Here is a 27,363-nt window from a genome sequence, read left to right as displayed (position 1 = left end):
CAGGGCAGATAAGGTTTGCTTGGCAAGTTCCCTGCGATACAGACACGCTGGCCAGTGCTAATGGCTCTTTATCAGCTCATCTCCTGCCAGCTCTCCTAGCCAAGGCAGTGGTGGTGCCCAGCTACCACCCTGCGCTGCCAGAGCCTCGCCAGGCAGAGCCCTGCTCTTCCTCCGGGTTTCCCAGCGCCTGCTGAGAGCATGGCCATGGGGAGCGGGCAGGGCTCTGCCCACAGCATCCCTCGCCCCATCGAGACGCGTGGGACCAGCCTGCACTGTGTCGGGGTGTCCCTGTGGGCACGGGCTTTGGCACCCCCGTGGCCCGGGGAGCTGCTGCTTTGCCTGTGACCTTGCTTGCCGGCGGGCGGCCAGAGCACAACCTTGGTGTAGAGAGCACGCAGTTCCTCTTCCTTCCTTCGGCCTCGGCTAATAAAAGGCATCATCCCTGTGTGACCATGAGGTCTCTGTCAAGCCCGGCCCTGGCTCACGACCATGCTCCCCGCAGGGCTCCGGGGCTGCCGGCTCAGTGCCCGGCACAGCCGTTCTAAAGGATCCCAGACAGCACCGACCGGCATGGGGTGAGTGGGGCCCTGGCTTGGGGCGTGGTGGTGCCCACGGTGCTAGCATGGGAGGGGAGCAGGATCCATCCAGCACGGGTGCCGAGGGAGTGTGGCTGGCAGCCGTGCTGCTCCGGGGCTCCCGGCACTACTGCTGGAGACGTGCCCTGAATAGGCAGACGAGCCCACGCGGCGCAGGGCGAGTCCCGGCCGGGCTGCCTGCCTCGGCGGCCCCACGTGCCGCACGGCCGGGCACGGCAGCCCTGAGGGGATGCCGTGTGCCAGCTCGCACCCAGCCCGGGCATGGGACACCACCATGCCACGCGCGGGCCACCGCCGGCTTGTACCTGGCCTCTGCCTCACCTTGGCTAAAGCTCGGTGCGGGCAGGTCCCTCCCCTCGCCTGGCACGGCTGCGGGAGGAGGAGACAGGCGCCGGCCGCCCTCCTCCAGGAACAGCAGCCGAGTCAAGCCCGAGCCAAGCGGGGCTGACTGGCCGACTTCGCAGCCCACCTGGGCCACCACCACCTGCCCGGTGCGCTGGGCCCCACGGGCACAGGTAGGAGCTGGCATGCCGGCAGGGGCCCCCGAGCACGCACAGCCCCGAGCATGGCACAGCCCCGGCCACGGCACAGCCCTTGGCACAGGGCACAGCCCTTGGCACAGGCCAGGTGCCGGCAGCCGGCACAAGGCGGCACACAAGGAAGGGGCGGTGGGGTCCCTCGACAGGGACAGGCTGGGTCCCCCCGTGCCCGCGGTGCGCTTCCCAGGGCCGGCGCCCGCTGGACTTTGCCCCGGGAGCCGTGGTGGTGGGGAGGGCTGCGTCCCTCGGGAGGACCGTGCCCAGCCGGCGGCACCGTGGCTGTGACCGGACGGGCTCCCTGTGGCCAAGCCGTACCAGTACCTCCACCGTGGGGCACGAAGCGGTGCCGCAGCCCCCCGCGCAGCCGTGCTGGCCTCGGGTGCCTGTCCCGCCATGCCGCCCTTTTGTTCGCCAGCGGGGCCCGCCGTGCCGCCCGGGGGCCGGGGCGTGCCCGGGCTGCCGACGCCTGGCCAGCCTGGCCCCCGCGGGCGGGCGGGCAGCGGGGGCCTCCAGGCAGAAGGAATCGGCAGTGACATTCCCGTAGCCTGGAGACCGCCGTCCCTTTCAGCGGGCAGCCCATTTGAATAAGAATCGTGTGTGTGTGTGTGCGCGGGGAAGGGGGGCCGCCGCCATCCCATCGCCGCCCTCGCCCCGGCTCATTTCTGCACGCCCAGCCCGGGGGGCAGCGGGTCCCGCCATCGCCCCCGGCCTCGGCCCCGCCGGACGCCGCAGGACGCCAGGTACCGGGGGCTTGCGGGGCTCGGGGACCCCTGACGCCAACACGCGGTCCCGCACCGCCTCATTCGCCGCCTTGGCCTGGCTTCGAGCGGGGCTGGTGGCCGGGCAGGGTGGCGTCTCCCCCCGCTGCCCCGAGCCCCCCTGCCCCGGGCTGGCTCCTGCGCGGGGACAGGAAAGATGAGTTTGGGCAGCGCCGGGGCCAGGCTTTGATCCAGCGCTTGCGAGGCTGGGAGCGGGCGGTACCAGGAGAAAAGGAAGCACAAAAGGCTGTTCCAGCCTAAATTTAACAGCGGGACCCCGGCCAGCCGCAGGGACGCCCTCGCCCAGCCGGCTCCGGTGCTCCTGGCTCCCCTCCCTGCCTGGCCCTGGCCCGGTGCTGGGGCCCCCCAGGGACACCGGTGACACTCGAAGGGATGGATCCGACCTGAGTGGGGCAGGAGGGGGCACGGCACAGCTTGTATCAGGTCTGGGGCATGGCCGTGCGCCGGGGTCTGTGTGCCGCAGCCCCCTGCCACGGTGGAGGGCACAGCCATGGGGGTGGGCACTGGGTGACACCCCAGGGGACTTTTGGACACGACTTCCCCACCCAACCCTGCTTCCCACCGCTGTCCCCGGGGTGCACCACTATGCCGGAGCTGGCTGGGTGTGCGCCGGGGTTCATGGCCGTGCCGGAGCCGGGAGAGGCCAGTCTCTGGCCGCCCTGTGCCGTACCCCGCACCCTGCCGCAGCGTCATCTTCGTGTCCCCCCAGGCAGAGCCGGTGGCTGTCCATGGACCTCCTGGCACTTGCTCTCCTCCTGGGTAAGCGCTGGCCTCAGTGGGGCACGCTGTGTACCTGCAGTGCTGGTGGCCGCAGTGGCCCTGGGACCCCAGCCCGGGTGGAGCGTGGTGGCGAAGGCGATGCTCCCCGGCTGGCAGCAGCCAGGGCCTGACCGCCACAAATCCCAGGGGGGAATCCGGGCTGTGCTGAGCCCCGGTGGGATTAGCGAGCGCCTGACCTGGCTCCTGGTTCCCCCCGGCACCACTCGGCACCCCGGGACCTGCCCGCCCCCTCAGGAGCACAGGCAGCCACCCCCCTGCCTGGCCCCTCCGGCCCTGTGGATGCCAGCCCCCCGCTTGCCCCCGTTGCCCACCCCGCCCCTCTCCCTGCCCCCTGGTCACGAGGCCCCGGCGCCGCTGCCAGCACCTTTCCGGGTCACGGAGCTTCATGCTGCATCAGTGGGTCGGGATGCAGGGATGTGACGGGATGCACTGGGATGGCTGGGGGTGGGGTGGGTGCTGGGCAGGCATCTGGGGGGCATGGGGGGGCAGGGGGTGCCCGGGGACCCTGGCACAGCTCCAGCCCCTGCCCTTGTGCTCTCTGCAGCGGGGGTGCCAGCAGCAGGGGGCTGGCAGGAGCCTGACCTGAGCCACGGCTGCGCCCGCGGCAGCTGCTACCCGGCCACCGGGAACCTGCTGGTGGGGCGAGCCCCCAGCCTGAGTGCCACCTCCACCTGCGGGCTGGACGGGCCCCAGGAGTACTGCATCGTCAGCCACGTCCAGGTGAGCCCACCCGTCCCCGGCACGGCCCTGGCACCGGGCACCGGTGCAGCCTCCAGCTGCCCGTCCCTGACAGTGCCGCTGCCCGACACAGGACTCGGAGAAATGCTTCACCTGCGACTCGCGGGACCCATCCCTGCTCGAGAGCCACCGCATCGAGAACGTCATCTACCTGAGCGGCCCCCATGGCCAGCGGACGTGGTGGCAGTCGGAGAACGGTGAGGCCGGGGCGGCAGCGGGGTTGCCCCCAGCTGTGTGTGCCTTGGGGCTGCGTGGCCATGGGGCCCGGAGGGGTCTTGCCCGGCCTCACACATCACCCCTCTGTATCCCCTAGGCGTGGAGCATGTCAGCATCCGCCTGGACCTGGAGGGAGAGTTCCACTTCACCCACCTCATCATGAAGTTTAAGGTTGGTCCCAGCACATGGGTGCCTGGGATGGTGTGGGATGGGATGGGACGGACCCGTGGGGGCTGTGGGGCCGGCCCCCCATCCCATCTGGGTGTCCTGCAGACATTCCGCCCCGCGGCCATGCTGGTGGAGCGCTCAGCCGACTTCGGGCGCAGCTGGAAGGTCTACCGCTACTTCGCCTACAACTGCTCCAAGCTCTTCCCCGGTGTCCCCGTCCAGCCCTCGGGGCTGGTGGATGAGGTGCTGTGTGACCAGCGCTACTCCGAGATCGAGCCCTCCAGCCACGGGGAGGTGCGTGGGGCCAGGGCAGCGCAGACTGGGGCTCGGGGATCCAGGGGGTCTGGGCTCACCCACCTCTTCTTCCCCCCAGGTCATCTTCAAGGTGCTGGACCCCTCCATCCCTGTGGCGGATCCCTACAGCCCATCCATCCAGGGTGCGTGGCCGGGGGTGCCGGGGCGGCGGTGCCGTGGGCTGTGGGATGGGTGCTGATGGTGCCACCTCGCCCTCCCCCAGACCTGCTGCGCGTCACCAACCTGCGGGTGAACCTCACCAAGCTGCACACGCTGGGCGACAACCTGCTGGACACGCGGCGGGAGGTGCTGCACAAGTACTACTACGCTGTGGATGAGCTGGTGCTGCGCGGGAGCTGCTTCTGCCACGGCCACGCCGCCCACTGCGCCCCGGCACCCGGTGTCCCGACATCCTCCATCCCCGGCATGGTGAGGCGCACGCAACCGCCGGCATGGCACGGTGGCACCTACCGGCCGCGCTGAGCCAGGTGCTCTCCCCCTCCAGATCCATGGGCGCTGCGTCTGCGAGCACCACACGCAGGGGCTGAACTGCGAGCGCTGCGAGGACTTCTACCACGACCTGCCCTGGCGCCCGGCCGAGGGCTCCAGCACCAACGCCTGCCGCCGTGAGTGCCCCGCGCCAGCACCAGCTCCGTCTCCTGGCATGGAGATCCCGGTGCCGGGGCTGGCGGGCTGCGTTGTGCCTGGGGTTTTGGGGTGCTGCCTGCTGGGATGTGGTTGGGTGGGAGTGGTCTCCTGCAGAGTGGCTTTGGGGGGTCTTGTGTGTTGCCAGCTGTGGTTTGGGGGGGTTTGGGGTTGGGGTGCTGCATACCGGAGTGAGGGGGGGGTGAGGGCTGGGGAGGTTTGGCAGTGGGGGTGCTGCCAGGCGGGGAATTGGGGTGCCACATGCCGTGCCACCAGCACCACGCTGTGCCTGAGGGCTTGGCGTCCCGCATGCTGGGTTGGGGGAATGGGGTTCCTGCATGTTGTGCTTGAGGATTTTGGGGTCCTGCATGTTGTGTGCGGAGGGTTCAGCATCCTGGGGGCTTGGGGCTGCGGGGTTGAGCATCCTGCATGCCATGCTTTGGGGTTGGGGGTGCTGCAGGTGGGGCTGGGGTTTGGGGGGGGTCAGGGTGCTGCAGGCTGCACTTTGGGGGGGGTGGGGCGGTGTTTAGGGTGCATCCTGCTGGGGTGTGGGATGGGGGTTCTGCAGGCTGGGGCTTGAGGGGTTGGGATCAAGGAGCTGCATCCCCAGGTTTGGGGTGAGGGTGCTGCCGTGCCATGGTGCCATCCCTGCAGGCTGCGACTGCAACGAGCACTCGCAGCGGTGCCACTTCGACATGGCCGTCTACCTGGCCACGGGGAACACCAGCGGGGCTGTGTGCGACGGCTGCCAGCACAACACCATGGGTCGCCGCTGCCACCTCTGCAAGCCCTTCTACTACCGGCACCCCCGCTCCGACATCCGCTCCCCCACCGCCTGTGCCCGTGAGTGCCACAGGACCCCATCCCTATGGCTTGTCCTGGCCCCATGGCTCCCGGTGCCACCACCCCAGCCTCATGGCTCCTGGTGGCCAGCAGCCCCAGGTCCCCGCGGTCTCTCTCTCTCTCCCCGCAGCGTGTGACTGTGACCCGGCGGGCTCGCTGGACGGAGGCGCCTGCGATGGGCACACAGACGTGGCGCTGGGCATGATTGCGGGGCAGTGCCGCTGCAAGGAGAACGTGGCCGGTCCTCGCTGTGACCGCTGCCGGCACGGCGCCTACGGCCTCAGCCATGGCGACCCGCAGGGCTGCCAGCGTGAGCTGGGACACAGGGATGGGCACGGGAGGATGTGGGGTGGAGGGATGGGGATAGAGGGATGGAGACAGAGGGGTATGGGATGGAGGGATGATAATGGTGGGATGATGATGGAAGGATGTGGGATGGAGGGATGGGGATAGAGGGATATGAGAGAGAGGGATGGTGATGGAGGGATGGTGATGGAGGGAGGTGGGATGGAAGGATATGGAGATAGAGGTATATGGGATGCACAGACGTGGAATGGAGGGATGCTGATGGATGAGGATACAGAGATATGGGATGGAGGGATGAGGATGGAGGGAGGTGGGATGGAGGGATGCGGGATGGAGGGATGCAGAAGGAGGAATGGGGAGAGAGAGACAGGGATGAAGGGGTTGAGGGATGGAGGGACACGGGATGGGGAGGGAGGGCCATGAAGTCCATGGGCTGCAGTGCCACAAGGCAGCCCCTCACATTCCGGGGTGCATGGGGGGGGGCAGCATGCAGGTGTGACCCACGGGGCACGGTGGCGGGCAGCTCCCCCTGCGACCCTATCAGCGGGGACTGCTACTGCAAACGCTTCGTGGCCGGGCGCTCCTGCAGCGAGTGCGTGGTGAGTGCCACAGCCTGCCCCACACCATGCTCTGTGGCCCCAGCCCCACGGCAAGCCCCAGGGCCGGGCTGGCTCCACACCTGCCCCACGTTCCCCCCCTCTTCTCACTGCAGCCTGAGTTCTGGGGCCTGAGCTACGACGTGGGGGGCTGCCGGCCCTGTGCCTGTGACTTTGGGGGAGCCTACAACAACCGGTGGGGTCAAGCACAGCACCCGGCGGGGCATGGGGTCTGGGGGGCGGGAGTGGGGGCAAGGCTGGGGGTCAAGCATGGTGGGAGGGAGGGATAGGGACATCGGTGGAGGGATGGGGACATGGCTGGGGAGAGAGGGGGCTCGGATGAAGAGAGGGAGGGTGAGATGAGGGAGGGATCTCTGTGGAGATTGAAGGATGGGGACATGGGTGGAGGGAGGGATGTGGAGAGGGAAGGAAGGATGGATGGGTGAGGACAGAGCCAGGCAGATGCACGGACAGAGGAACAAGCCGGTCACCCCCAGGTGCTCCATGGAGGACGGGGCTTGTCCCTGCCGTCCCCACCTCATGGGGCGGCAGTGCGACCAGGTGCAGCCCGGCTTCTTCTGCGCCCCCCTCGACTACTACACCTACGAGGCCGAGCAGGCCACTGGCCACGGCCATGACCACCCCCAGCTCCCGGTGAGTCTCCTGGGGGGGTCCCTGCGCCCCCAGCCCAGGCTTGTGCATGGCTGTCACCATGCACCGTGCTCCATGCATGGCTGTCACCCTGTCCTGCATGTGGCTGTCCCTGTGCATGGCCACCCATCCCTGCAGGGTGCCATCCGGGCAGAGGTGCCCCAGGACTGCCTGGAGTACGACACAGGGGAGCCAGGGGGGCGGAAGGGGCGCCCACGGCACCAGCGCAGCCCCCCACGTCCCCCCCAGCCCCGTGCCCCCTCGCGCCGTAACCGCCAGCAGCCCCCCAAGGTGAGCTCCGGGGGGTGGGATGGGGCACGGGGCGGGGCACGGCGGGCGCTGTGGGGCAGGGGCAGCGGGGCGGCAGGACCGGTGGAGCCGGGGCCAAGCCGTGCCGGTGCCCTGCCCAGCCGGATGTGGAGGAGGTGGTGCGGGACGGCGTTGGGCGCATGGTGACATGGACGGGCTCGGGGTTCGCCCGGGTGCGGGACGGGGCTGGCCTGACCTTCCGCGTGGACAACGTGCCCTACCCCATGGACTACGAGCTGCTGCTACGCTACGAGCCCGAGGTGAGCGCAGCCATGGACATGGCCCTGGCATGTACGTCACGGCATGGCACAGCCCTGACACCGTCTCGCCTGTCACCGCAGTCGACCGAGGATTGGGAGGCTGTGGTCAGCGTCGGCTCCCGGGTGCTCCCCACCAGCCCTCGCTGCGGGAACCTGCTGCCCTCCGAGCAGATGTACCGTGAGAGCCTGCCCCACAGCCAGAGGTGGGACGGGGTGGGGATGGGATGGGATGGGGGTTTGGTGGGATGGGGATGGAATGAGGATGGGAATGGGATGGAATGATGATGGGATGGGGATGGGGTGCAGATGGGGACAGGGATCAGGACAGGACAGGGACAAGGACAGCCCTGCCACGCTCCCAAAACTCAGGGATGGGGATGGGATGGAAACAGGGACAGTCCTGCCACACAGGCAAGGGATGGGGATGGGGATGGGGACAGGGACAAGGAAGGTGGCTGGCTGCTACTGCTGTCCCCTGGCTGTCCCTGTGGCTCTGTCGTGCCTGTGTCCTGACGCCTGCCTCTGCACAGGTACGTGCTGCTGTCCCGGCCCTTCTGCTTCGAGCCCAGCACCCCCTACGAGGTGACCATGCGGCTTCAACGGGCCGGCGTCACCCAGCGCCACCCTGGTGCCTTCATCCTCATTGACTCGGTGAGGGGCATCCCGCTGCACCCCACATCTGGGGCTCAGCAGGGGTGGGGTGATGGGCGGGGACGGGGGACTATGGGCTGGGGTGGGCAGCAGCCCCGCGCTGGGGCTTCGTGTGTGGTGGGAATGGGAATGAGGAAGGGGATGGGGATGGGAAAGTGGATTGGGAAAGGGAATGGAGATGGGGATGTTGATGGGGAGAGGAATGGGGATGGGAAAGCAGATAGGGATGGGGATGGGAAGGTGGATGGGGATGGGAAAGGGAAGGGGGATGGAGACATTGATGGTGTGGGGATAGGAATGGGGATGGGGACATGGATGAGGCTGGAGATATGAGTGGGGCTGGTGATGTTTATGGAGTTGAGGCTGGTCTTGGGGATGTCAAAGCGGGTAGGGATAAGCATGCCTGTGGGGATGGCAATTTGGATGGGCATATCTGTGCGGCTGGGCATGCTGATGGGGTTGGGGATGTCTATGGGTCTGGGGCTGTTGCTGGGACCAGGGCAGTTGAACCTCCGGCAGAGTTGGGGCAGATGGATCCAGCCTGGGAGTGGGGACCAGGTCCCACCTCTCCCCCTCCCGTTGCCTGTTGCAGCTGGTGCTCCTGCCGCGGGTGTCGGAGCTGCCTGGCTTCCATGGGGCTGAGGCGGCGGCGGCAGCGCGCCAAGAGGAGCTGGAGCGGTACCGGTGCCTGGAGGCGTTTCGCATGGCCCCCCCGTCCCCCCTGGCCCAGGCTTGTGCCCGCCTGGTCTGCAGCGTCTCAGCCCTGCTGCATGGCGGGGCGCTGCGTGAGTGGGGAGCACCCTGCCGGGGTTGGGGGACATGCCTGGGGCGGTGGGCGAGGGTGGAGCCGTGGGTTGGGATGGGACCGTGACCACGGCAGGTGGTCAGGTGTGGCTGGTGGGTCAGGATGGGGACATGCCCGTGGCAGGGGGGGCGTCGGGGTACCTGGGGCAGTGGGTTGGGATGAGACCATGCCCACTGGAGGGTTGGGCAGGGGTACCCGGTGCAGTGGGTCGGGATGAGCCCACGCTCATTGCAGTGGGTCAGGATGGGGCTGTGCCCATGGCAGGGTGGGAGAGGTACTCGGTGCAGTGGGTCGGGATGGGGCCGTGCCCACGGTGGGGTCGGGCAGGGGGCGGGCAGAGCAGTCCCAGCCCCACACTGGTCCTGCTGCCCACAGCCTGCCAGTGCGACCCGCAGGGCTCCCGCAGCAGCGAGTGCCAGGTGCAGGGAGGGCAGTGCGAGTGCAAGCCCCACGTCCTCGGCCGGCGCTGCGACCACTGCGCCCCAGGCAGCTACGGCTTCGGACCCCTGGGCTGCAGCCGTGAGTAGCGGGATCTGCGCCTGCCGGGCATCCCTGTCCCTCCCGTCTGTCTGTCCATCCAGCTGTCAGAGCCCCATTTGCTCCCGATCTGCTTGTTCACTTGTCTGTCCGTCCATCTGTCCATGCGCGTTGTCCATCTCTGTCCATGCGTGTTGTCCATCTCAGCCCTGCTGTCCTACAGCCTGTAGGTTGGGTCCTAGTTCCTCTTCTGTCCATCTGTCTTTCCATCCATCCATCCATCCATCCATCCATCCATCCATCCACCCACCCGAGTCCTGTGCTCCAGCCTGGGGTGGGCACTTCCCTACCTTGCACTCACTCATCTGTCCATCCGCCCGTCCATCTGCCTACCTGTGTGTCCACTATGCCGTAGCCCATGGGTTGGGCATGCCCTGAGTGCCGGTCCTCCATCTGTATGTCCGTCCGTCCCTGTATCCCTGCACTCATGTTCCTGACCCAAGCCGTGCCGTTCCACAGCCTGCGCCTGCTCCCCGGAGGGCTCGGTGTCACAGCTGTGCGATGCGGTGAGTGGGCAGTGCCGGTGCCAGCACGGCGCTGTGGGCCGGCAGTGTGACCAGTGCCAGCCTGGCCACTGGGGCTTCCCCGCCTGCCGGCCCTGCCAGTGCAACGGGCACGCCGAGGAGTGCGACCCCCGGACGGGCAGCTGCCTGCACTGCCGCGACCACACCGCCGGCCGGCACTGCGAGCGGTGAGCCTGGTGGGAGGGGAGGAGGTGGGACAGCATGGCGTGGCATGGATGGGATGGGGTGGGATGGGATAGATACAATGAGATGGAATAGGATGGGATGGGGTGGATGAGATGGGATGGTGGGATGGGATATGATGGAATGGGATGGATGAGATGAGGTGATGGGATGGAATATGATAGGATGGGATGAGATGGGATGGTGGGATGGGATATGATGGAATGGGATGGATGAGATGAGATGATGGGATGGAATATGATAGGATGGGATGAGATGGGATGGTGGGATGGGATATGATGGGATGAGATTGGATGGAATAGTGGGATAGGGTATGATGGGATGGATGAGATGAGACAAGACGAGATGAGATAGCATAGCATGACATGGCATGGCATGACATGACATGGACGAGATGGAATGGTGGGATGGGATATGATGGATAGGATGGGACGGACCCCCAGGGCACTCACCCCTCATCCCCGCAGGTGCCAGGACGGTTACTATGGGGACCCAGTGCTGGGCTCGGGGCAGCAGTGCCGGCCCTGCCCCTGCCCCGGCTACCCTGGCACACGGCACTACCACGGGAGCGCCTGCCACGCCGACGAGGAGACCCACCACATCGTCTGCCTCTGTGCGCCCGGATACGCCGGTGAGGGGCAGAGCAGGCGCTGTGCAGTGGGGACCCCCAGCACCGGGGCTGCGGTACCCCCGGCACCCATGCCCCCCTCATCCTCCCTGCAGGGCCCCGCTGCGACCGCTGCTCCCCCGGCTATTTCGGGATGCCAGAGATGGAGGGGGGCGCGTGCCGGCCCTGCCAGTGCAACAACAACATCGACGCCAGCGACCCGGGGGCCTGCGACCCCCGCACGGGGCACTGCCTGCGCTGCCTGTACCACACCGCCGGGCCCCACTGCGCCCACTGCCAGCCTGGCTACTACGGCAATGCCCTGCAGCGCAGCTGCCGGCGTGAGCGGGGCAGGGGGGGCCGTGCCGGTGCCGGGGCTGTGCGAGGGTGTCAGGGGGGGGTTTTGGGGTGTTTGGGGCTGGGTGGGGTCAGGGACAAGTGGGGTTTGGGGCTGTCGGGGGGGTTTGGGGCTGTTCCCGGGGTCAAGGCTGGGCAGGGGACAGGGATGTTGGGATCTGGGGTTTTGGACTGTGCATGGGTTCGGGGCCAGGCAGGGGATTTGGGGAGCTGGGGCCAGCTGCCAGGAGGGCATCACCTGGGTGAGGGGGGTACGGGCTGAGCCCCATGTGTTTACCCACCCTCCCGCAGGCTGCAGCTGCGACCCACGGGGGACCCTGGTCTCCCACTGCACCGCCGGCGCCTGCGCCTGTGACCGTGGCACGGGCGCCTGTGCCTGCCGGCCCAACGTGGTGGGCAAGAGCTGCGACCGCTGCGCACCCCACTTCTGGAGCCTGGGGGAGCTGGGGGGCTGCGAGCCCTGTGGCTGCCACCCCACGCGTGCCCTGCACCCCGCCTGCGATGCGGTGAGCCCCCCCAGCACACTGGCATGGCTCCGCTGCCCTCCCGATGCCCGGTGAGCCGCCCAGCTGAGCATGCCACTCTCGTTGCAGGTGACGGGGCAGTGCCAGTGTCGACCCGGCTTCGGGGGCCGCATCTGCTCCCAGTGCCAGGAGCATCACTGGGGAGACCCCGAGCGGGAGTGCCGAGGTGGGGACACGGCACAGGGACAAGGCGGGGTGCAGAGGCTCTGGGGACGTGGGGTGTCTGGGAACATGGGAACCCCAGGGAATGGGAGGTCTTGGGGAAAGAGGGGCTCATTGAGGGACCCTGGGTGCATGGTGGGACCCTAGAGACATGGGGGGGCCTGGGGACATGGTGGGACCCTGGGGACACAGTGGGACTCTCAACATGGGAGCCCTGGGGAGACACTGGGGACACAGGGGACTCTGAGGACCCAGGACATCCTGGGGACATGGTGAGATCATGGGGACGTGGCAAGACCTTTTGGGCATGGGGGATCGTGGACCCATAGCAGGATGCTGGGGACAGCATGGGACCCTGGGGACATGGAGGGACCCTGGAGACACAGTGGGATGCTGTGGGGCGTGGAAGGATGTGTGGGATGCTGGAGACATGAAGACCTTGGGGATGTGATGGGTCTCTGGGGACAGGGGAGACTCACGGGACCCTGGGTACATGGTGGGATTGTGGGGACATAGGCGACCCTGGCTACATGGTGGAACCCTGGAGATGCAGGGGGGCACAGTGGGACGCTGGGGACATGGTGGCACTTTGGGGACACGGGAGTCCCTGGGGAGGCTGGGACACACCACCGCCTGTCTCTGCAGCCTGCGAGTGCGAGCCGCTGGGCGCTGAGAGCCCGCAGTGCGAGCAGGCCAGCGGGCAGTGCCGGTGCCGGCCGGGCTTCGGGGGGCTGCGCTGTGACCGCTGCCAGCGGGGCTACCAGGAGGCCTTCCCCCGCTGCTCGCCCTGCCACCCCTGCTTCGGGCGCTGGGACCCGGCCCTGGGCAGCCTGCAGGACGGGCTGCGGCGCCTGGGGGAGCAGGCACGGGCGCTGCGGGAAGGGGGGTCCATGCCCACACTCAGCCCCCGCCGCCTGCGGGCACTGGAGGAGGCCCTGGGGCGCGTGGAGCAGCTTCTGGGCGAGGGGGGCAGCCCCAGTGGCCCCCTCCTCAATGGGCTGCCTGGGCGGCTGGATGGCACCAGGCAAGTGCTCATCGTGGGCTGGGGTGGGGGGGGGGAACCCCCTCTTGTCACCCAAAAAGGCTTGAGACCCCTTTTCTCCACACCAAAGGACGGAGCTGGATGACTTCTGGAAGCAGGTCCAAGAGCTGGAGCAACATCTGGATCAGCTGGCACAGGCAGATGTGCGGCACTGCGACCGGCTGGCTGGGCTGAGCCACGAGCTGGGGGGTCTCAACCGAACCGCCTCCCAGCTCCAAATCCTCCTCGGCACCGTGGCAGCGGCCGGATTCAGCGGTAAGAGCATCCGGCAAGGACTGGGGGCTTCAGTGGCAACCATCTTGGCTGCACCCTGACACGGGCACCCGCAGAGTCTTACCGCAGCATCCTGGGATCCGCGGAGGACTCGCGGCAGGCGGAGGCGGTGGCCAATGGCACGGCCGGTGAGCTGAGCGAGGCACGGGTGACGCGGCGGGCGGCCGAGCGGGTGCTACGGCAGCAGGGCGACGCTTTCCGCCGTGGCACCGCCGCGGCGCGGAAATCCTTGCGGGAGGCGCAGAAACGGGTGATGGGACTCAGCATCACCAGGATCAATGAGAAGGTGAGAGTGGGACCAGTGAGGGGCAAATAGGCACATGGGGATCTCCCCCCCACGCAGTGTTGAGCTGACATCCCCACCACTGGCATCGCTGCAGATTTGTGGGGCTCCTGGGGACCGGGGCTGCGAGGAAGCGCCTTGTGGAGGAGCCTTGTGCCGGAACGGCACAGGGACACGACATTGCGGTGGCACGGGGTGTGCGGGGGCACTGCCCGTCTCGGCTCGAGCCCTGAGCAGCGCCCGTAACACCTCACAGCAGCTGGAGGAGGCATTGGGTCAGCTGGGTGTTGTGGCACAGAAGGTAGGGGTGGTGGCTCCGTTGACACTTTTTGGGGTCCCCTTGTGTCCCCTTCTGTGTCCTGCTTGTGCCCTTTCCATGCTACTTTGGTGTCCCTTTCCATGTCCCACTTATGCCTTTTCCATGCCCCCTTGCATGTCCCCTTGTATGTCCCACTTGTGCCCTTTTCTTGCCACTTTGATGTCCCCTTGTATGTCCCTCTTGCGACCTTTCCATGCCTCCAAGCATGTCCCCCCTGTATGTCCCTCTTAAGCCCCTTCACAGATGCCCCTTGTGCCACTTGTGTGTCCCCTTGGGCCGCTGTTGCACCCCCTTGCAGACCCCCTTTATGTCCCCTTACATACCTCTTCCGTGCCCCCTTCTACCCTGTTGCACACCCCTTCATGCCCCCTTGCATAACCCCCCTTGTGTCCCTTTGCACACCCCATTTCACCCCCTTGCATGTCCCCATCTTGTCCCCATGCATGTTCCCCCGTGCACCCTCCCTGGGGCCGCCCCATGCCCCCCGCTCAGCCCGGTGCCCCCCCAGACGCAGGAGGTGCAGGAGCTGGCGCGGGGGGCGCGCAGCCGGGCGGAGGAGGCGCTGGGGCGCTCGCAGGCCGCCCGCAGCCGCGCGGAGAAGGCGACGTCCCAGCTGCGGGACTTCATCCGACGCATCAAGGCCTTCCTGGCAGGTAGGGCCGGCACGGGGTGGGCACGGGCATGGCGTGGGTCAGCGCGCCCACCCGGAGCCCACCCCGCTCCCGTGTCCCCGCAGAGGAGGGAGCCGACCCGGGCAGCATCGAGCTGGTGGCCCGGCAGGTCCTGAACATCTCCCTGCCCAGCAGCCCCGGCCGCATCCAGGAGCTGCTGCGGGAGATGCGGGAGAGCATTGGCCAGCTGGAGGGAGTGGATGCTGTGCTGAACAGCACGGCGCAGGGGCTGGCCGCAGCACGGGGGCTGCTGGCACAGGGACAAGATGCCAGGTGAGTTGTGGTGGCGGGCAGGGGGTGGGGGTCCATCCCGCAGTGCTGTCAGGGGCTGGAGCTGCTCGTGCCACCGCAGGGAGCGAGCGGAGGGCGTGAGGGATGAGCTGGTGGGGACGCAGCGGGCACTGGATGCAGCGCGGGTGCAGGCGACGGCAGCAGGGAGCGCCCTGCGGAGTGCCAAGGATGCCATCCGGGCAGCTGAGAGCAGAGCCAAGGAGGTGAGGGGCACCGGGGCTGCGGGAGCAGGGACAATGCCGCCGGCATGGCCAGGGAGTGGGGTGATGCTTGGGCCATGCTGGGGGCAACAGGGTCAGTGCTGTGGGAGCACTGGGAATAATGGCGTTGGTGGTATGGGTGCACTGGGAGGAATGGAGTAGGTGTCGTGGGGCACTTGGAGCAATGGGGTCAGTTGCATGGGGGCACTGGGAGTAACGGGATCAGTGCCATGGGGGCACTGGGAATAACGGGGTCAGTCCCATGGGGACGCTGGGAGTAACAGGGTCAGTGCCATGGGGGCACTGGGAATAACGGGGTTGGTGCCATGGGGACACTGGGAGTAACAGGGTCAGTGCCATGGGGGCACTCGGAATAACGGGGTTGGTGCCATGGAGAGCGAGGCTGATGCCATGGGGACACCAAGGGTAGTGGGGCTGTGCCAGGGGGACATGGATGGTGTGGGGCAGTGTTATGGGTTGGCCAATGCGGTGGGGCTGGCACCGTGGGGGCGGCGGTCGCTGTGCCTGCTGGCAACCGGTGCCCGTGCCTGTCCAGGCGGAGCGCAGGCTGCAGGCGCTGGAGGGGAAGGAGTCTCGGGCACAGCGGCGGCTGCGGGAGCTGGCACGGCACGTCACCACCCTGCAGGAGCGGGGCCAGGATGTCCGCCGTTTGGCCCAGCAAGCCAAGGAGGGGGCGCAGCGTGCCACTGCCGCCTCAGGGACGCTCAGCCAGGTGACTTCTGGCCCTGCCTGGAAGTGGCGTGGCACCAAGGGGGTACGGGGTGCCAGAGGGGGCTCAGCCTCGCCATGCCCTTGTGCCACCAGGACCTGGCGCAGGTGACGCAGCGCTACGTGGTGCTGAAGGGCCGGGTGAGCGGGCTGGCCGGGGTGTCCGGCGGTGCCCTGCAGCGTGTGACACGGCTGACGGCGGAGGCCCGGGACCTGCTGGACAAGGCCAACAGCAGCAAGAGGAAGCTGGAAGGTGAGGGGGGAGCATGTGGTGGGGGGCATTCCCTGCCATCCTGACGCCGCCCGGTGCCCATTTCTCCACACGTGTCTCCCCTTGTCCCCCTGGGCATGTCCCACCTGGTGCCCCACGGGTGACACAGGCTGGGGACATGGCCGGGGGCTGCACCCTGACCGTTCCCCCATCCTGCAGAGCTGGAGCAGCACTTCGGGGCCAACGAGCGGGTGATGGCGGCGAAGGCAACGCGACTGCAGGCGTTGGAGCAGCGTGTCTGGGGGCTGCTGGAAGAGATCCGGGAGAGGGCCAACGCTTACGCCACCTGCTAGTGACCGGCCAAGGGGCCGGGGGCTGGAGGGTGGGACACGGTCCTGCTCCGCAGCCCCCCCGGCATTGCAGCCCGGGGGTCCCGTCCCCTCGGCAGACGGCTGTAGCGTGGCCGCGCTTGCAAATAAAACCCTGAACAGCGGCTGCCTGTGTCCGGTGCCTCCCTCTTGCCTCCTGCCCGCTGCCGTCCGGCCGCGCCCCGGCTCCGGCCGGGATCCGCCCCGCGCTTTCCGCGCAGCCCCGAGCGCAGCTCCCGCCGCCCAGCTCGGAGCGCGGGGGGGGGGGGGTGGAGAGGGAGGGACGGGAACGGGGACGGGAACGGGAACGGGAACCGGCGGGGCGGAACGGGACGGGAACGGAGCGGGAGCGGGGACGGGACCGTCGGGCACCTGCCGAGCGCCCCCCTTTGCGCCTTCTTTGCGCCCTCTTTGCGCGCCCCGGTTGCGCCCCGCGATGCGGAGCCCCGGCGCCCTCCTGCTGCTGCCGCTGCTGGCCGGTGAGTCCGCTCCCCCCGCGCGGTGGGGGCCGGGGTCCGGCCCGGTCCCGGCGCCCTGTTTCCGGGCGACCGCGGAAGGGGCCTCGGGCGGCGGCGGGGGGGAGCCCCGGTCCGTCCCCCCCCCACCCCGGCCCCAGCGCCCTCAGCCGCCCGCTGCCCCGCAGGGCTGGGGGGGGCCCAGGCCCCCGACCCCCCCCAGGGCTGCGCCCGCGGCAGCTGCTACCCGGCCACCGGGGACCTGCTGGTGGGACGAGCCCCCCGCTTGAGTGCCACCTCCACCTGCGGGCTGCGCCGGCCCCAGCCCTACTGCATCGTCAGCCACCTCCAGGTGAGCCGGATGGGGTCCGGGGGGGACGGGATGGGGACGGGGATGGGGACACACACCGCTGAGCCCCCCGCTTGCAGGAGGAGAAGAAGTGCTTCGTCTGCGACTCGCGGCAGCCCTACGATGCCCGCGCCAACGCCAACAGCCACCGCATCGAGAACGTGGTGACCACCTTCGCCCCACGCCCCAAGAAAGCCTGGTGGCAGTCGGAGAATGGTGAGCGGCGGGTGGGGGCGGCAGGGTGTCCCGGGGGGCTCTCCTTCCCTTCCTCCCACGCCGAGGAAGCGTGACTCAGCCAGCGGCTGCAGCCGCACCCCTGGACCGCGGCTGGGACAAGCACTGGGGACCCGCGGGTGGGTGCTCCCCACCGTCACACGTGCCATCCCCAGGCGTGGAGCATGTCAGCATCCAGCTGGACCTGGAGGCCGAGTTCCACTTCACCCACCTCATCATGACCTTCAAGGTGGGTCCTGGCACGTGGGTTCCTGGGGTAGGATGGGATGGGGTGGGACGGGTTGGGATGGGGCCTGCGGGGTCTGCATGGCCGGCCCCTGTCCCATCTGGGTGTCCCGCAGACCTTCCGCCCCGCGGCCATGCTGGTGGAGCGCTCAGCCGACTTCGGGCGCAGCTGGAAGGTCTACCGCTACTTCGCCTACGACTGTGCCACCGCCTTCCCCCATGTCCCCCGTGGGCCCCCACGCCGCATTGATGACGTTGTCTGCGAGTCCCGCTACTCTGACATCGAGCCCTCCACCGAGGGGGAGGTGAGGCCCCAGCGGTGCCCCAGGAGGGTCGGGGGACCCGCCGCTCTCCCCTCACCACCCTGCCTTCCGCCCGCAGGTGATCTACCGGGTGCTGGACCCCGCCATCCCCATCCGGGACCCCTACAGCCCCGCCATCCAGAGTGAGTTGCCCGCCCCGGGCTCCCGCCTGGCTGCTCTATTTTGGGCGCAGCTATTTTGGCCGCTCTCTCCCTGCTCTGAGCCCCACGGCGGGGTCAGGGCAGGATCCAGCCTGCGGGGGCTCGAGTCCCTCCTGTGCTCCCCCTGTGGAAGCAGCTAAAGGTCGGGCTGCGTCGGGGGGAGCGGAGGGGGCAGCTGTGCCAGAGCCCTGCCGGAGTCAAGCCCAGTGCCGAGCGGTGGTGGTTGTGCGGGATGGGGTCGGTGGCGGGCTGAGGAGTCAGGCCGGGCGCAGGACGCAGTGGGTTAAATCACCCAGGGCTAAATTTAGGCTGGGAGCAGGAGTGGAGGAATCTGCAGGGCAGGGCTGCTGGGAAGCTGCAGTCCTCAGGGGAGCAGTCCCGTTCTGCCGGGGGGCCCCCAGGCTGCGCCCACCATGCACAGCCATCCTCTGGGAACAGCCGTGGCAGTGGGTGCCCCACTGCCCAGAAAGGTGCCCTCTCCCAGGGCGCTTGTGCTGCACTGGTGGGGTCCCAGCCCGCGTCTGCTGGGGGATCCTGCAGGGTCCTGGTCCCCGCACAGCCTGACTGTGTGCAACCAGGTGCACGGGAGCTGAACCGCCGCGGCTACGCGCAGCCCGGCCTGGCCACGTGCAGCCACCTGCGTGTGAGCCAAACCACATGCAGCCCAGTGCCAATAAACCAGGCCATGGAAAGCCACGCGCAGCCCAGCCCAATGGTGTGCAGCCCTGCGCGGACACTCCACGCCATGCGCAGCCCGGCCCAGCCATGCATGGCAGAGCCAAGCCACGCATGGACAAGCCTGGCCACCCCGTGCCAACGCGTGTCTCTGCCCTGTCCCAGACCTGCTGCGCGTCACCAACCTGCGAGTGAACCTCACCAAGCTGCACACGCTGGGGGACAACCTGCTGGACTCGCGGCGGGAGATCCGGGAGAAGTACTACTACGCGCTCTACGAGCTGGTGATGCGTGGGAACTGCTTCTGCTACGGGCACGCCTCCGAGTGCGCCCCGCTCACTGGGGCCCCGGCCACCACCGATGGCATGGTAAGGCAAGCTGGCCCCGCATGCCCTGCTGGAGCTGGGTGGCTTCACTACCCAGTCCGGCAGCCCCTCACCATGGCATCCCGGCAGGTGCATGGGCGCTGCGTCTGCAAGCACCACACGCAGGGGCTGAACTGCGAGCGCTGCGAGGACTTCTACCACGACCTGCCCTGGCGCCCAGCCGAGGGCTCCAGCACCAACGCCTGCCGCCGTGAGTGCCCCGCGCCGGCACCAGCTCCGTCTCCTGGCATGGAGATCCCGGTGCCGGGGCTGGCAGGCTGCGTTGTGCCTGGGGTTTTGGGGTGCTGCCTGCTGGGATGTGGTTGGGTGGGAGTGGCCTCCTGCAGAGTGGCTTTGGGGGGTCTTGTGTGTTGCCAGCTGTGGTTTGGGGGGGTTTGGGGTTGGGGTGCTGCATACCGGAGTGAGGGGGGGGTGAGGGCTGGGGAGGTTTGGCAGTGGGGGTGCTGCCAGGCGGGGAGTTGGGGTGCCACATGCCGTGCCATGGTGCCATCCCTGCAGGCTGCGACTGCAACGAGCACTCGCGGCGATGCCACTTCGACATGGCCGTCTACCTGGCCACGGGGAACACCAGCGGGGCTGTGTGCGACGGCTGCCAGCACAACACCATGGGTCGCCGCTGCCACCTCTGCAAGCCCTTCTACTACAAGGACCCCAGCAAGGACCTGCGGGACCCCGCAGTGTGCCAAGGTCGGTGCCAGAGGGTGTGCGGCATGGGGCTGGGATAGCGGGGGGCGGAATCAGGGTGATGACCCTGCCTGTGTCCCCAGCCTGCGACTGTGACCCCGAGGGCTCTCTGGATGGGGGGCTGTGCGACAGCGCCGATGACCCAGCCCGGGGGCTGATTGCGGGGCAGTGCCGCTGCAAGGAGCACGTGGCTGGTCCCCGCTGCGACCGCTGCAAACCGGGCTTCTTTGGCCTCAGCGCTGCCAACCCGCAGGGCTGCCAACGTAGGTACCGGGGCAGCACCCACTGGGGTTGGGCACGTGGCTCGGCCCCTCCAGACACCACTTTCCGTGCAGGGTGCCAGTGTGACCCCCGCGGCACGGTGACTGAGGGCAGCCGGTGTGACCCTGTCAGTGGCGAGTGCTTCTGCAAGAGGCTGGTGACCGGGCGCAACTGCGACCAGTGCCTGGTGAGTGGGGCTGTGCCGGGAACCATGCACGGTGCCTGGGGACCGTGGGGCTCCCTGACACCCTTGCCTTCTACAGCCTGAGCACTGGGGGCTGAGCCACGACCTCCAGGGTTGCCGGCCCTGCGACTGCGATGTGGGAGGTGCCCGCAACAACCTGTGAGTCTTCGCAGGGACGCAGGGGGTGAGGGGCAATCACTGCTGGCATCGGGGCTGACAGTGCCACTGGGGTACCAGGTGCACCGTGGAGACGGGGCAGTGCCAGTGCCGCAGCCACGTGGTGGGACGGCAGTGCAGCCAGGTGGAGCCTGGTTTCTACCGCATCAACCTGGACCATTACACCTACGAGGCTGAGGATGCTCGACTGCATCAGGTAAGGGACAAAAGTGTCCCTGGGGGGCACATCAGGGAGAGCAGTGCAGTGGGTGGCTCTTTGGAAGGTCCCCAAGTTGGCAGAGTGGTGCCTGCCGGCCAAAGCATTTTTTAGGGTCCCATCTCAACCTCTCCTCGCACCAGGGCTCGGTGGTGGAGCGTGAGCCCCCCACGGACCACCCAGCTTCATGGACGGGAACAGGCTTTGCCCGCATGCTGGAGGGCGGCTGGGTGGAGTTTCATGTCAACGACGTGCCCTTCTCCACCGAGTATGATGTGATCATCCGCTATGAGCCCCAGGTGAGCGGGGTGTATCGCTAAACTGGCGGGTGGTGGTGGGGAGCGCCAGCCGGTGAGGCTTTTTGGCACAGCTCCTTCTCCACCGGCAGCACCCAGAGCCCTGGCAGGAGGTGAGGGTGAGGGTGCTGCGCCCCAGCCCCGTCTCCGCCAGCAGCCCTTGTGGAAACACCATCCCAGCTGATGACCAGCTCTCCACCAGCCTCCCCTCTGGTGCCAGGTGAGCGCCTTGCTGGGACTGGGCTGCGCCGGGGCTCGCAGGAGAAACCCGGCTGCCTATGCTCCGCTTTACCCCCGCCCAGGTACGTGGTGCTGCCCCAGCCCATCTGCCTGGAGCGAGGCGTCTCCTACACCCTCCGCCTGGAGCTGGGCTGTGCCACTACTCGGCAGGATCCCACCGCCAGTGTGCTCATCGATTCGGTGAGGGGCGGCCGGGCAGCGGGACAGGGGACACCAACCCTTCACGGGGGCAGGGTGCGGCTGTAGGGGACGTAGGTAGAGACTGACATCCCACCGACTTGCACCCCCACCAGCTGGTGCTCATGCCCCGTTACTCCTCGCTGGAGATGTTCATCGCGGGTGACCCCAGCTCCATGGAGCGCCGGCAGACCTTTGAGCGGTACCGCTGCGCCCAGCCCTTCCACGCCGCGGGGCCCTCGCCCGTGGCTGAGCCCTGCTCCAGCCTCCTGCACAGCCTCTCGGCCATCCTGCACGACGGGGCGCTGCGTGAGTACAGCCCTGTGCCCCGTCCCGTGTCCTGCGGCGGCCACCGCTGCTCACCCCGCTCTCTCTCTGCCCGCAGCCTGCCTCTGCGACCCCCAGGGCTCGCTCAGCGCCGAGTGCCAGCCCCAGGGTGGGCAGTGCCGGTGCAAACCCAACGTCATGGGGCGGCGCTGCCACCGCTGCTCCCCGGGAACCTTTGGCTTTGGGCCCGGTGGGTGCCGAGGTGAGTGCCATGGGGCTGTGCCACCCTGGCCCGGAGAGGAGCCTGGGCACTCCACGGCTGGGGGGGCCGGGGAGGAATGCTCCCCACATGCCAGGGGCAGATGCCATGGGTGCTGTGCCTTTCAGCGTGCCAGTGCAGCAGGGAGGGCTCGGTGAGCACTGTCTGCGACAGCACCACGGGACAGTGCTCCTGCCGTGAGGGTGCCCACGGGCCACGCTGCGACCGCTGCCAGCCCGGCCACTGGGGCTTCCCTGCCTGCCGGCCCTGCCAGTGCAACGGGCATGCTGAGGAGTGTGACCCCCAGACGGGCAGCTGCCTGCGCTGCCGCGACCACACGGACGGCGAGAGGTGCCAGAGGTAAGTGGGGTGCACACCTGGACCAGGGCAGGGTGCTGCCGGCCACCCTGTCCCCCACTGACCGCCTGCCCGCAGGTGTGTGGCTGGGCATTTTGGGAACCCGGCGCTGGGCTCCGGGCAGCACTGCCGGCCGTGCCCCTGTCCCGAGGGGCCCAGCAGCCTCCGCCATTTCGCCGCCTCCTGCTACCAGGACAGCCACTCCCGGCAGGTCGTCTGCCACTGCAGCCCTGGGTACACAGGTGGGTGCCCGCCGCAGCACACTCGGTGCCCTCAGGGGTCCCCCATCCCCGGGCACTGCCCAGCATTCTGTGCCGGCAGGTCCCCGCTGTGATGAGTGTGCCCCCGGGTACTACGGAGACCCGCTGCAGCCCGGTGGACGCTGCCTGCCCTGCCAGTGCCATGATAACATTGACATGACGGACCCGGAGGCATGCGACCGGCGCACGGGACACTGCCTGCGCTGCCTCTACAACACGGCAGGGCCCCACTGTGCCGAGTGCCAGCCCGGCTACTATGGGGATGCCACGCGGCACAGCTGCAGGCGTGAGTACTCACGGCCACGCTGAGAGAGACTTGCCTCCAGGACTCCGCAAGTCTCTGGGGACCATGCACACCCATGGCTGCCCTTGCTCCTGCACAGCGCTGCAGGGTCCCTGAAGCCCAGCCCTGGCACTGTGGCCCATCCTTGTCCCTGCAGCCAACTTAGCGCATCTATATCTTCATCTCATGCCCATTCCTGTCCCCATTGCAATCCCACCCTCCTGCAAACTCTGTCGCCATCCCATCTCTATCCTAATCATGGCCCTCTCCCAGTCCCATCTCCATCCCATCTCTATCAGTGGTCCACATGCTGTTCCCATCCCATCTCTGTTCAGTCCCCACCTCATCCCTGCCCAATCCCTGTCTCCATCCTGCCTCCACGCTCACCCATCACCGTCCCCATACCATCTGCACCCCCCAATCCCATCTCTATCCCAGTGTCATCCCCATACCGTCCCTGTCCCCATCCCTGCTCAGCACCTGTCTGGTTCCAGGTTGCTCCTGCAACACGCTGGGCACCGACCCCAGCACCTGCGGGCCCCAGCAGTGCCAGTGTGATGGGCGCAGCGGGCAGTGCCACTGCCTGCCCCACGTGGAGGGCCAGAGCTGCGACCGCTGCAGCCCCAACTTCTGGAACCTGGGCAGCGGGCAGGGCTGCCAGCCCTGTGCCTGCCACCCCCAGCACGCCCTGACACCCGCCTGCAACCAGGTGAGACAGGGACGGGGCGCAGGGTGGGGGATGGGGATGGGGGTGGGCTGCAGCAGTGCCAGCCTTGGCCGTGCCATGTCTTTCAGTTCACAGGGCAGTGCTCATGCCGGCCAGGCTTCGGGGGCCGGACCTGTGCTGACTGCCAGGAGCACCATTGGGGCGATCCACGGCAGCAATGTCGAGGTGAGAGCCGGTGCCGGTGGGGGTCCGTGGTGAGCCCCACGACACCCTGACCCCACTCTCCCCACAGCCTGTGACTGCGACCCCCGTGGCGTCGCCAGCACCCAGTGCCACCGCAGCAGCGGCCACTGTGACTGCCGTCCCGGCATCTCCGGAGTCCGCTGTGACCAGTGCGCCCGGGGCTTTGCCGGCGCTTTCCCTGCCTGCCACCCCTGCCACCCCTGCTTCGGCGACTGGGACCGGGTGGTGCAGGACCTGGCCGCCCGTACCCGGGCACTGGCGCAGCGGGCCAGCCTCCTGCAGCACACTGGGGCCGCCGGCGCCTTCGAGGGCACCTTCCGGCAGCTGGAGGAGAGCCTGGCCACCGTGCGTAACGTGGTGGCTACCCACAATGCCACCGCCGCCACTGCTGCCCACCTGACGCATGCCACGGAGGGGCTGCGGTGAGCACCCAGCACGGGGCACGGCTCCCGGGGTGGCCCTAGGAGCGGGTTGTCACCCCCTTGCCTTGCAGGCAGCAGATCGGGGAGGCAACAGAGAGGCTGACGCGGCTGGAGGGGGAGCTGACAGCCACCCAGGATGCCAACTTCAATGCCAGCCACGTGCTGAGCGCGGTGGACCGGGGTGCCCGTGCCCTCAACCACAGCCTGCAGGACCTGGAGCAGCGGCTGCATGCCCTCAAGACCTCCAATTTCCTCGGTGAGCCACACCGCTGAGCCAGGCCAGAGTGGCAGGGCCATGGCGTGGGGGTCTGATGGTTCCCCTGCCATCCCCAGGCGCCTACGACAGCATCCGCCAGTCCCACGGGGAGTCGCAGGAGGCTGAGCGCCGGGCGGACGCCTCCACCCGCACCATGCCCAGCCCCGTCAGCACCTCAGCAGCCACCCGGCGCCGCACTGAGCAGCTCCTGGCCAGCCGTCGGGACGACTTCAACCGCCAAAACGCGGCCAGCCGGCGGGCGCTGATGGACCTGGCAACGAGGGCGCAGGCACTGAGCCTGCACTCGCTCAATGAGAAGGTGGGACGTGGCGAGGGGAGCAGGGGGATGGATCCTGGAGCCGCCTCGAGCCCATGCTGCGTTGCAGGTCTGCGGTGCAGCGGGTGACGTGCCCTGTGCCGAGAGCCCCTGCGGGGGAGCCGGGTGCCGGGATGAGGACGGGGGACGGCGCTGCGGGGGTCTGAGCTGCAGTGGGGCTGTGTCCACGGCTGACAGCGCGCTGGACCGGGCACGCCATGCCCAGGAGGAGCTGCGTCGGGCTGCTGGCGATGTGGCCCAGCTCTCCCACAAGGTGCGTGGTACATGGGTGCTGGTGGGAGTGGGTGGCACACCTGTGCTCCAAGCCCTTGGGGCTGGCACTGAGTGTCTCTGCCCCTGCTCAGGTGGCAGAGGCCAAGGGGAAGGCGGATGAGGCCCGTCTGCAGGCACAGGCGGCTCTGGACAAGGCAAACCAGACCAGGGCCCGCGTGGAGAGCTCCAACAAGGAGCTGCGGGAGCTCATCAGCCACGTCAAGGCCTTCCTGAGCCGTGAGTGCCAGCGTGCTGGGGGGGCTGGCTGCCCCTGCCTGGCGCTGCGTGGCTCTGCACCTGCACCGCACCTGCACCACGCTGCACCGACCCCACACCGCACTGCATGGTCCCCGCACTGCATGTGGGCTGTCCCCAGCACTGCACCGCCCTGGCACCACACTGCACCACACAGCCCCTGCCCCACACTGCGTTGCACGGGCCCTGCCCTGCCCTGCCCCGACCATCCCAGGCCTCCCCAGCCATCCCCTACCCTGCCCCATGCTCCCTCCCCATGGCTCCTCTGTCTGCCTGTCCCCTCCTCCCCGGGGTGGTGCAGGGGACACACTGACTGCTCCTGCCCACAGAGGAGGGGGCTGACCCCGAGAGCATCGAGGTGGTAGCCAGCCGGGTGCTGGAGCTGTCGCTCCCCGCCGCGCCGGCACAGATCCACCACCTGGCCGAGGAGATCAAGGCCCGGGTGCGCAGCCTGGCCACCGTGGATGCCATCCTGGAGCAGACGGCCGGCGATGTGCGCCAGGCAGGACAGCTGCTGCAGGACGCCCAGCGGGCCAGGTGAGCCTGGGGCTGTAGGGACATCACTCCCCCAGGGCACCTCAGCCCGGGCTGGCGCTGAGGCCGTGCTGCCCTGGCTGCAGGTCGCGGGCAGAGGGTGTACGGGGCACAGCCGAGGCGGTGCGGCAGGCGCTGGATGAGGCGCAGCGAGCCCAGGGCATGGCCGAGCAGGCGCTGCACCATGCCACCAGTGACATCCAGCATACCGAGAGAGCCCTCGGCACGGTAAGGGCCCAGTCCCCATGACCTCAGCCCCATGGGGACAGGCAGGGTCCCGTCTCTACCATGCAGGCACCCTGACCGTGCCTGTCCCCCGTGCCACCGGTCCCCAGATACAGGACCAGACGGCGAGCGCAGAGCAGCAGCTGGCGGGCGCCATGGGGCGGATTGGGCTCCTAGACGGACAGATGGACGCCCTGAAGGTGAAACGTGCCAACAACAGCCTGGCGGCCACACGTGCCCAAGAGGCAGCCAGTGTTGCACGGGACCGAGCTGGCGAGGCCAAGCAGGTGAGTGAGCAGGGGCTGTCGGGGGCCGGTGGGGGTCCTGCGGGGGTCCCACTGACCGGCCCCACTGCCTGGCAGGTGCTGGAGGGGCCGCTGCGGGACCGTTACCGAACGGCGCAGGAGCTGGTGCAGCACCGGGCGCAGGGCGCACGGCAGGCAGGCAGTCGGGCACAGCAGCTGCGGGATGAGGCCGCTGGTCTGCTGCAGGATGCCCAGGGCAAGCTGCAGCGGCTGCGAGGTGAGGCTAGGGCGGTGGGTCCGGGGGTGACGGGGGCAGGGGGCCGTGCTGACCTGCCTACCCCCTGTCCCCGCTGACCCATGTCCCCCCTGTCCCCACAGCCTTGGAGGAGGCGTACGAGCGGAACGAGCGGGTGCTGGACGCCAAAGCGGCGCAGCTGGGTGGGCTGGAGGCCAGGATGAGGGAGGTGCTGGCCACCATCAACCAGCAGGTCCAGATCTACAACACCTGCCAGTGAGCCCCTGGAGGGGCCCGGACGCGCCCCCCCGTCGCCCCCCCCCCCCCCCCGCTGCCCACCCTGCCGCTGCCCAGCCTCCGCCTCTGTGCTGGGCAAACCCTGCGTGAATAAAGTCACAGAGCAAGCCTGCCCCGCCTCTGACCCGTGCCGTGGGGCCCCGTTTCCGCCCGGGTGTCCCCACAGTGGCCTCCCGAGCCCGCGGGGTGGGAGCCGCTCGCTGCCAGCCCCTGGGTGTGGGACGCTGTGGGGCTGTGGGTGGTGCCCAGGGCTGGCCGTGGGGCCGGGGGAGTTGCGCAGGGTTGGCCGTGGGGCCAGCGGCGGGCCCGGGACACCCGCTGCAGGCTGGGGCCCGGCGGCGCCGCCCGGCCCGTTGCCATGGAAACGGCCCGGTGTGGGTCGCGCCCTTGGGGGCGGGTCTTCCCTCAGGCGCCGCGATTACGTCATGGCGGGCGTCGTTGCCATGGCGCTGCCGGGAGAGGGGAGGAAACGGGCCGGCGGCCGGCCCCGCCCCGCGTCACGTGACCGCC

The 27,363-nt window shown here is 68.6% G+C and overlaps 2 protein-coding genes across 6 annotated transcripts; both read left to right on the top strand.

Moving 5' to 3' along the window:
- The first annotated feature begins 836 nt into the window (after positions 1 to 836).
- On the top strand, positions 837 to 16,576 carry LOC134521332 (laminin subunit beta-1-like). 5 transcript variants are annotated; one of them, XM_063347608.1, is made up of 35 exons: positions 837 to 1,111; positions 1,754 to 1,875; positions 2,624 to 2,673; positions 3,239 to 3,414; positions 3,506 to 3,629; positions 3,746 to 3,819; positions 3,922 to 4,110; positions 4,190 to 4,253; positions 4,334 to 4,539; positions 4,616 to 4,736; positions 5,410 to 5,598; positions 5,729 to 5,908; positions 6,391 to 6,503; positions 6,617 to 6,696; positions 6,998 to 7,442; positions 7,562 to 7,720; positions 7,802 to 7,923; positions 8,251 to 8,371; positions 8,964 to 9,156; positions 9,552 to 9,695; positions 10,173 to 10,404; positions 10,888 to 11,051; positions 11,144 to 11,368; positions 11,676 to 11,890; positions 11,978 to 12,074; positions 12,716 to 13,094; positions 13,183 to 13,367; positions 13,442 to 13,671; positions 13,766 to 13,969; positions 14,496 to 14,640; positions 14,724 to 14,931; positions 15,011 to 15,152; positions 15,706 to 15,882; positions 15,975 to 16,131; positions 16,309 to 16,576. In XM_063347608.1, exons 3-35 carry the CDS (start codon positions 2,643 to 2,645, stop codon positions 16,440 to 16,442), a joined length of 5,625 nt encoding a protein of 1,874 aa, XP_063203678.1. In that variant the 5' UTR covers positions 837 to 1,111; positions 1,754 to 1,875; positions 2,624 to 2,642; the 3' UTR covers positions 16,443 to 16,576. The 5 variants fall into 5 exon arrangements, with proteins under 5 accessions (XP_063203678.1, XP_063203673.1, XP_063203674.1 ...); XM_063347604.1 differs by having other exon boundaries at positions 1,041 to 1,111; positions 1,704 to 1,875; XM_063347607.1 differs by lacking the exon at positions 837 to 1,111 and having other exon boundaries at positions 1,333 to 1,875; positions 6,998 to 7,154; positions 7,290 to 7,442.
- A 167-nt stretch (positions 16,577 to 16,743) lies between these two features.
- On the top strand, positions 16,744 to 26,957 carry LAMB2 (laminin subunit beta 2). Its single transcript, XM_063348061.1, has 33 exons — positions 16,744 to 16,936; positions 17,101 to 17,264; positions 17,342 to 17,477; positions 17,651 to 17,724; positions 17,837 to 18,025; positions 18,102 to 18,165; positions 19,024 to 19,226; positions 19,314 to 19,434; positions 19,743 to 19,931; positions 20,012 to 20,191; positions 20,264 to 20,376; positions 20,453 to 20,532; positions 20,611 to 20,746; positions 20,890 to 21,045; positions 21,135 to 21,262; positions 21,345 to 21,462; positions 21,576 to 21,768; positions 21,845 to 21,988; positions 22,114 to 22,345; positions 22,421 to 22,584; positions 22,664 to 22,888; positions 23,380 to 23,594; positions 23,681 to 23,777; positions 23,845 to 24,217; positions 24,289 to 24,473; positions 24,551 to 24,792; positions 24,860 to 25,063; positions 25,155 to 25,299; positions 25,647 to 25,854; positions 25,938 to 26,079; positions 26,187 to 26,363; positions 26,439 to 26,598; positions 26,700 to 26,957. The coding sequence occupies exons 1-33, from the start codon at positions 16,894 to 16,896 to the stop codon at positions 26,834 to 26,836; spliced, it is 5,337 nt and encodes a 1,778-aa protein (XP_063204131.1). The 5' UTR covers positions 16,744 to 16,893; the 3' UTR covers positions 26,837 to 26,957.
- Positions 26,958 to 27,363: the final 406 nt, after the last annotated feature.

The sequence above is a fragment of the Chroicocephalus ridibundus genome, chromosome 10 (genome assembly GCF_963924245.1).
Source record: "Chroicocephalus ridibundus chromosome 10, bChrRid1.1, whole genome shotgun sequence".
NCBI classification, from domain to species: Eukaryota; Metazoa; Chordata; class Aves; order Charadriiformes; family Laridae; genus Chroicocephalus; species Chroicocephalus ridibundus.
Note: the sequence above shows the minus strand (reverse complement) of the source record. Positions and strands in the feature narration are given on the sequence as shown.

What these genes read in the sequence shown, in the direction of transcription:
- LAMB2 (XM_063348061.1), top strand. Translation starts at nt 16,894, where the DNA reads ATGCGGAGCCCCGGCGCCCTCCTGCTGCTGCCGCTGCTGGCCG. An exon ending in CCAGTGTGCTCATCGATTCG is followed by an intron (nt 21,463 to 21,575) that starts GTGAGGGGCGGC and finishes CACCCCCACCAG; the next exon opens with CTGGTGCTCATGCCCCGTTA. An exon ending in TGGGCCCGGTGGGTGCCGAG is followed by an intron (nt 21,989 to 22,113) that starts GTGAGTGCCATG and finishes TGTGCCTTTCAG; the next exon opens with CGTGCCAGTGCAGCAGGGAG.
- LOC134521332 (XM_063347608.1), top strand. Translation starts at nt 2,643, where the DNA reads ATGGACCTCCTGGCACTTGCTCTCCTCCTGG. An exon ending in CGGACCCCTGGGCTGCAGCC is followed by an intron (nt 9,696 to 10,172) that starts GTGAGTAGCGGG and finishes GCCGTTCCACAG; the next exon opens with CCTGCGCCTGCTCCCCGGAG. An exon ending in CCCCGAGCGGGAGTGCCGAG is followed by an intron (nt 12,075 to 12,715) that starts GTGGGGACACGG and finishes CTGTCTCTGCAG; the next exon opens with CCTGCGAGTGCGAGCCGCTG.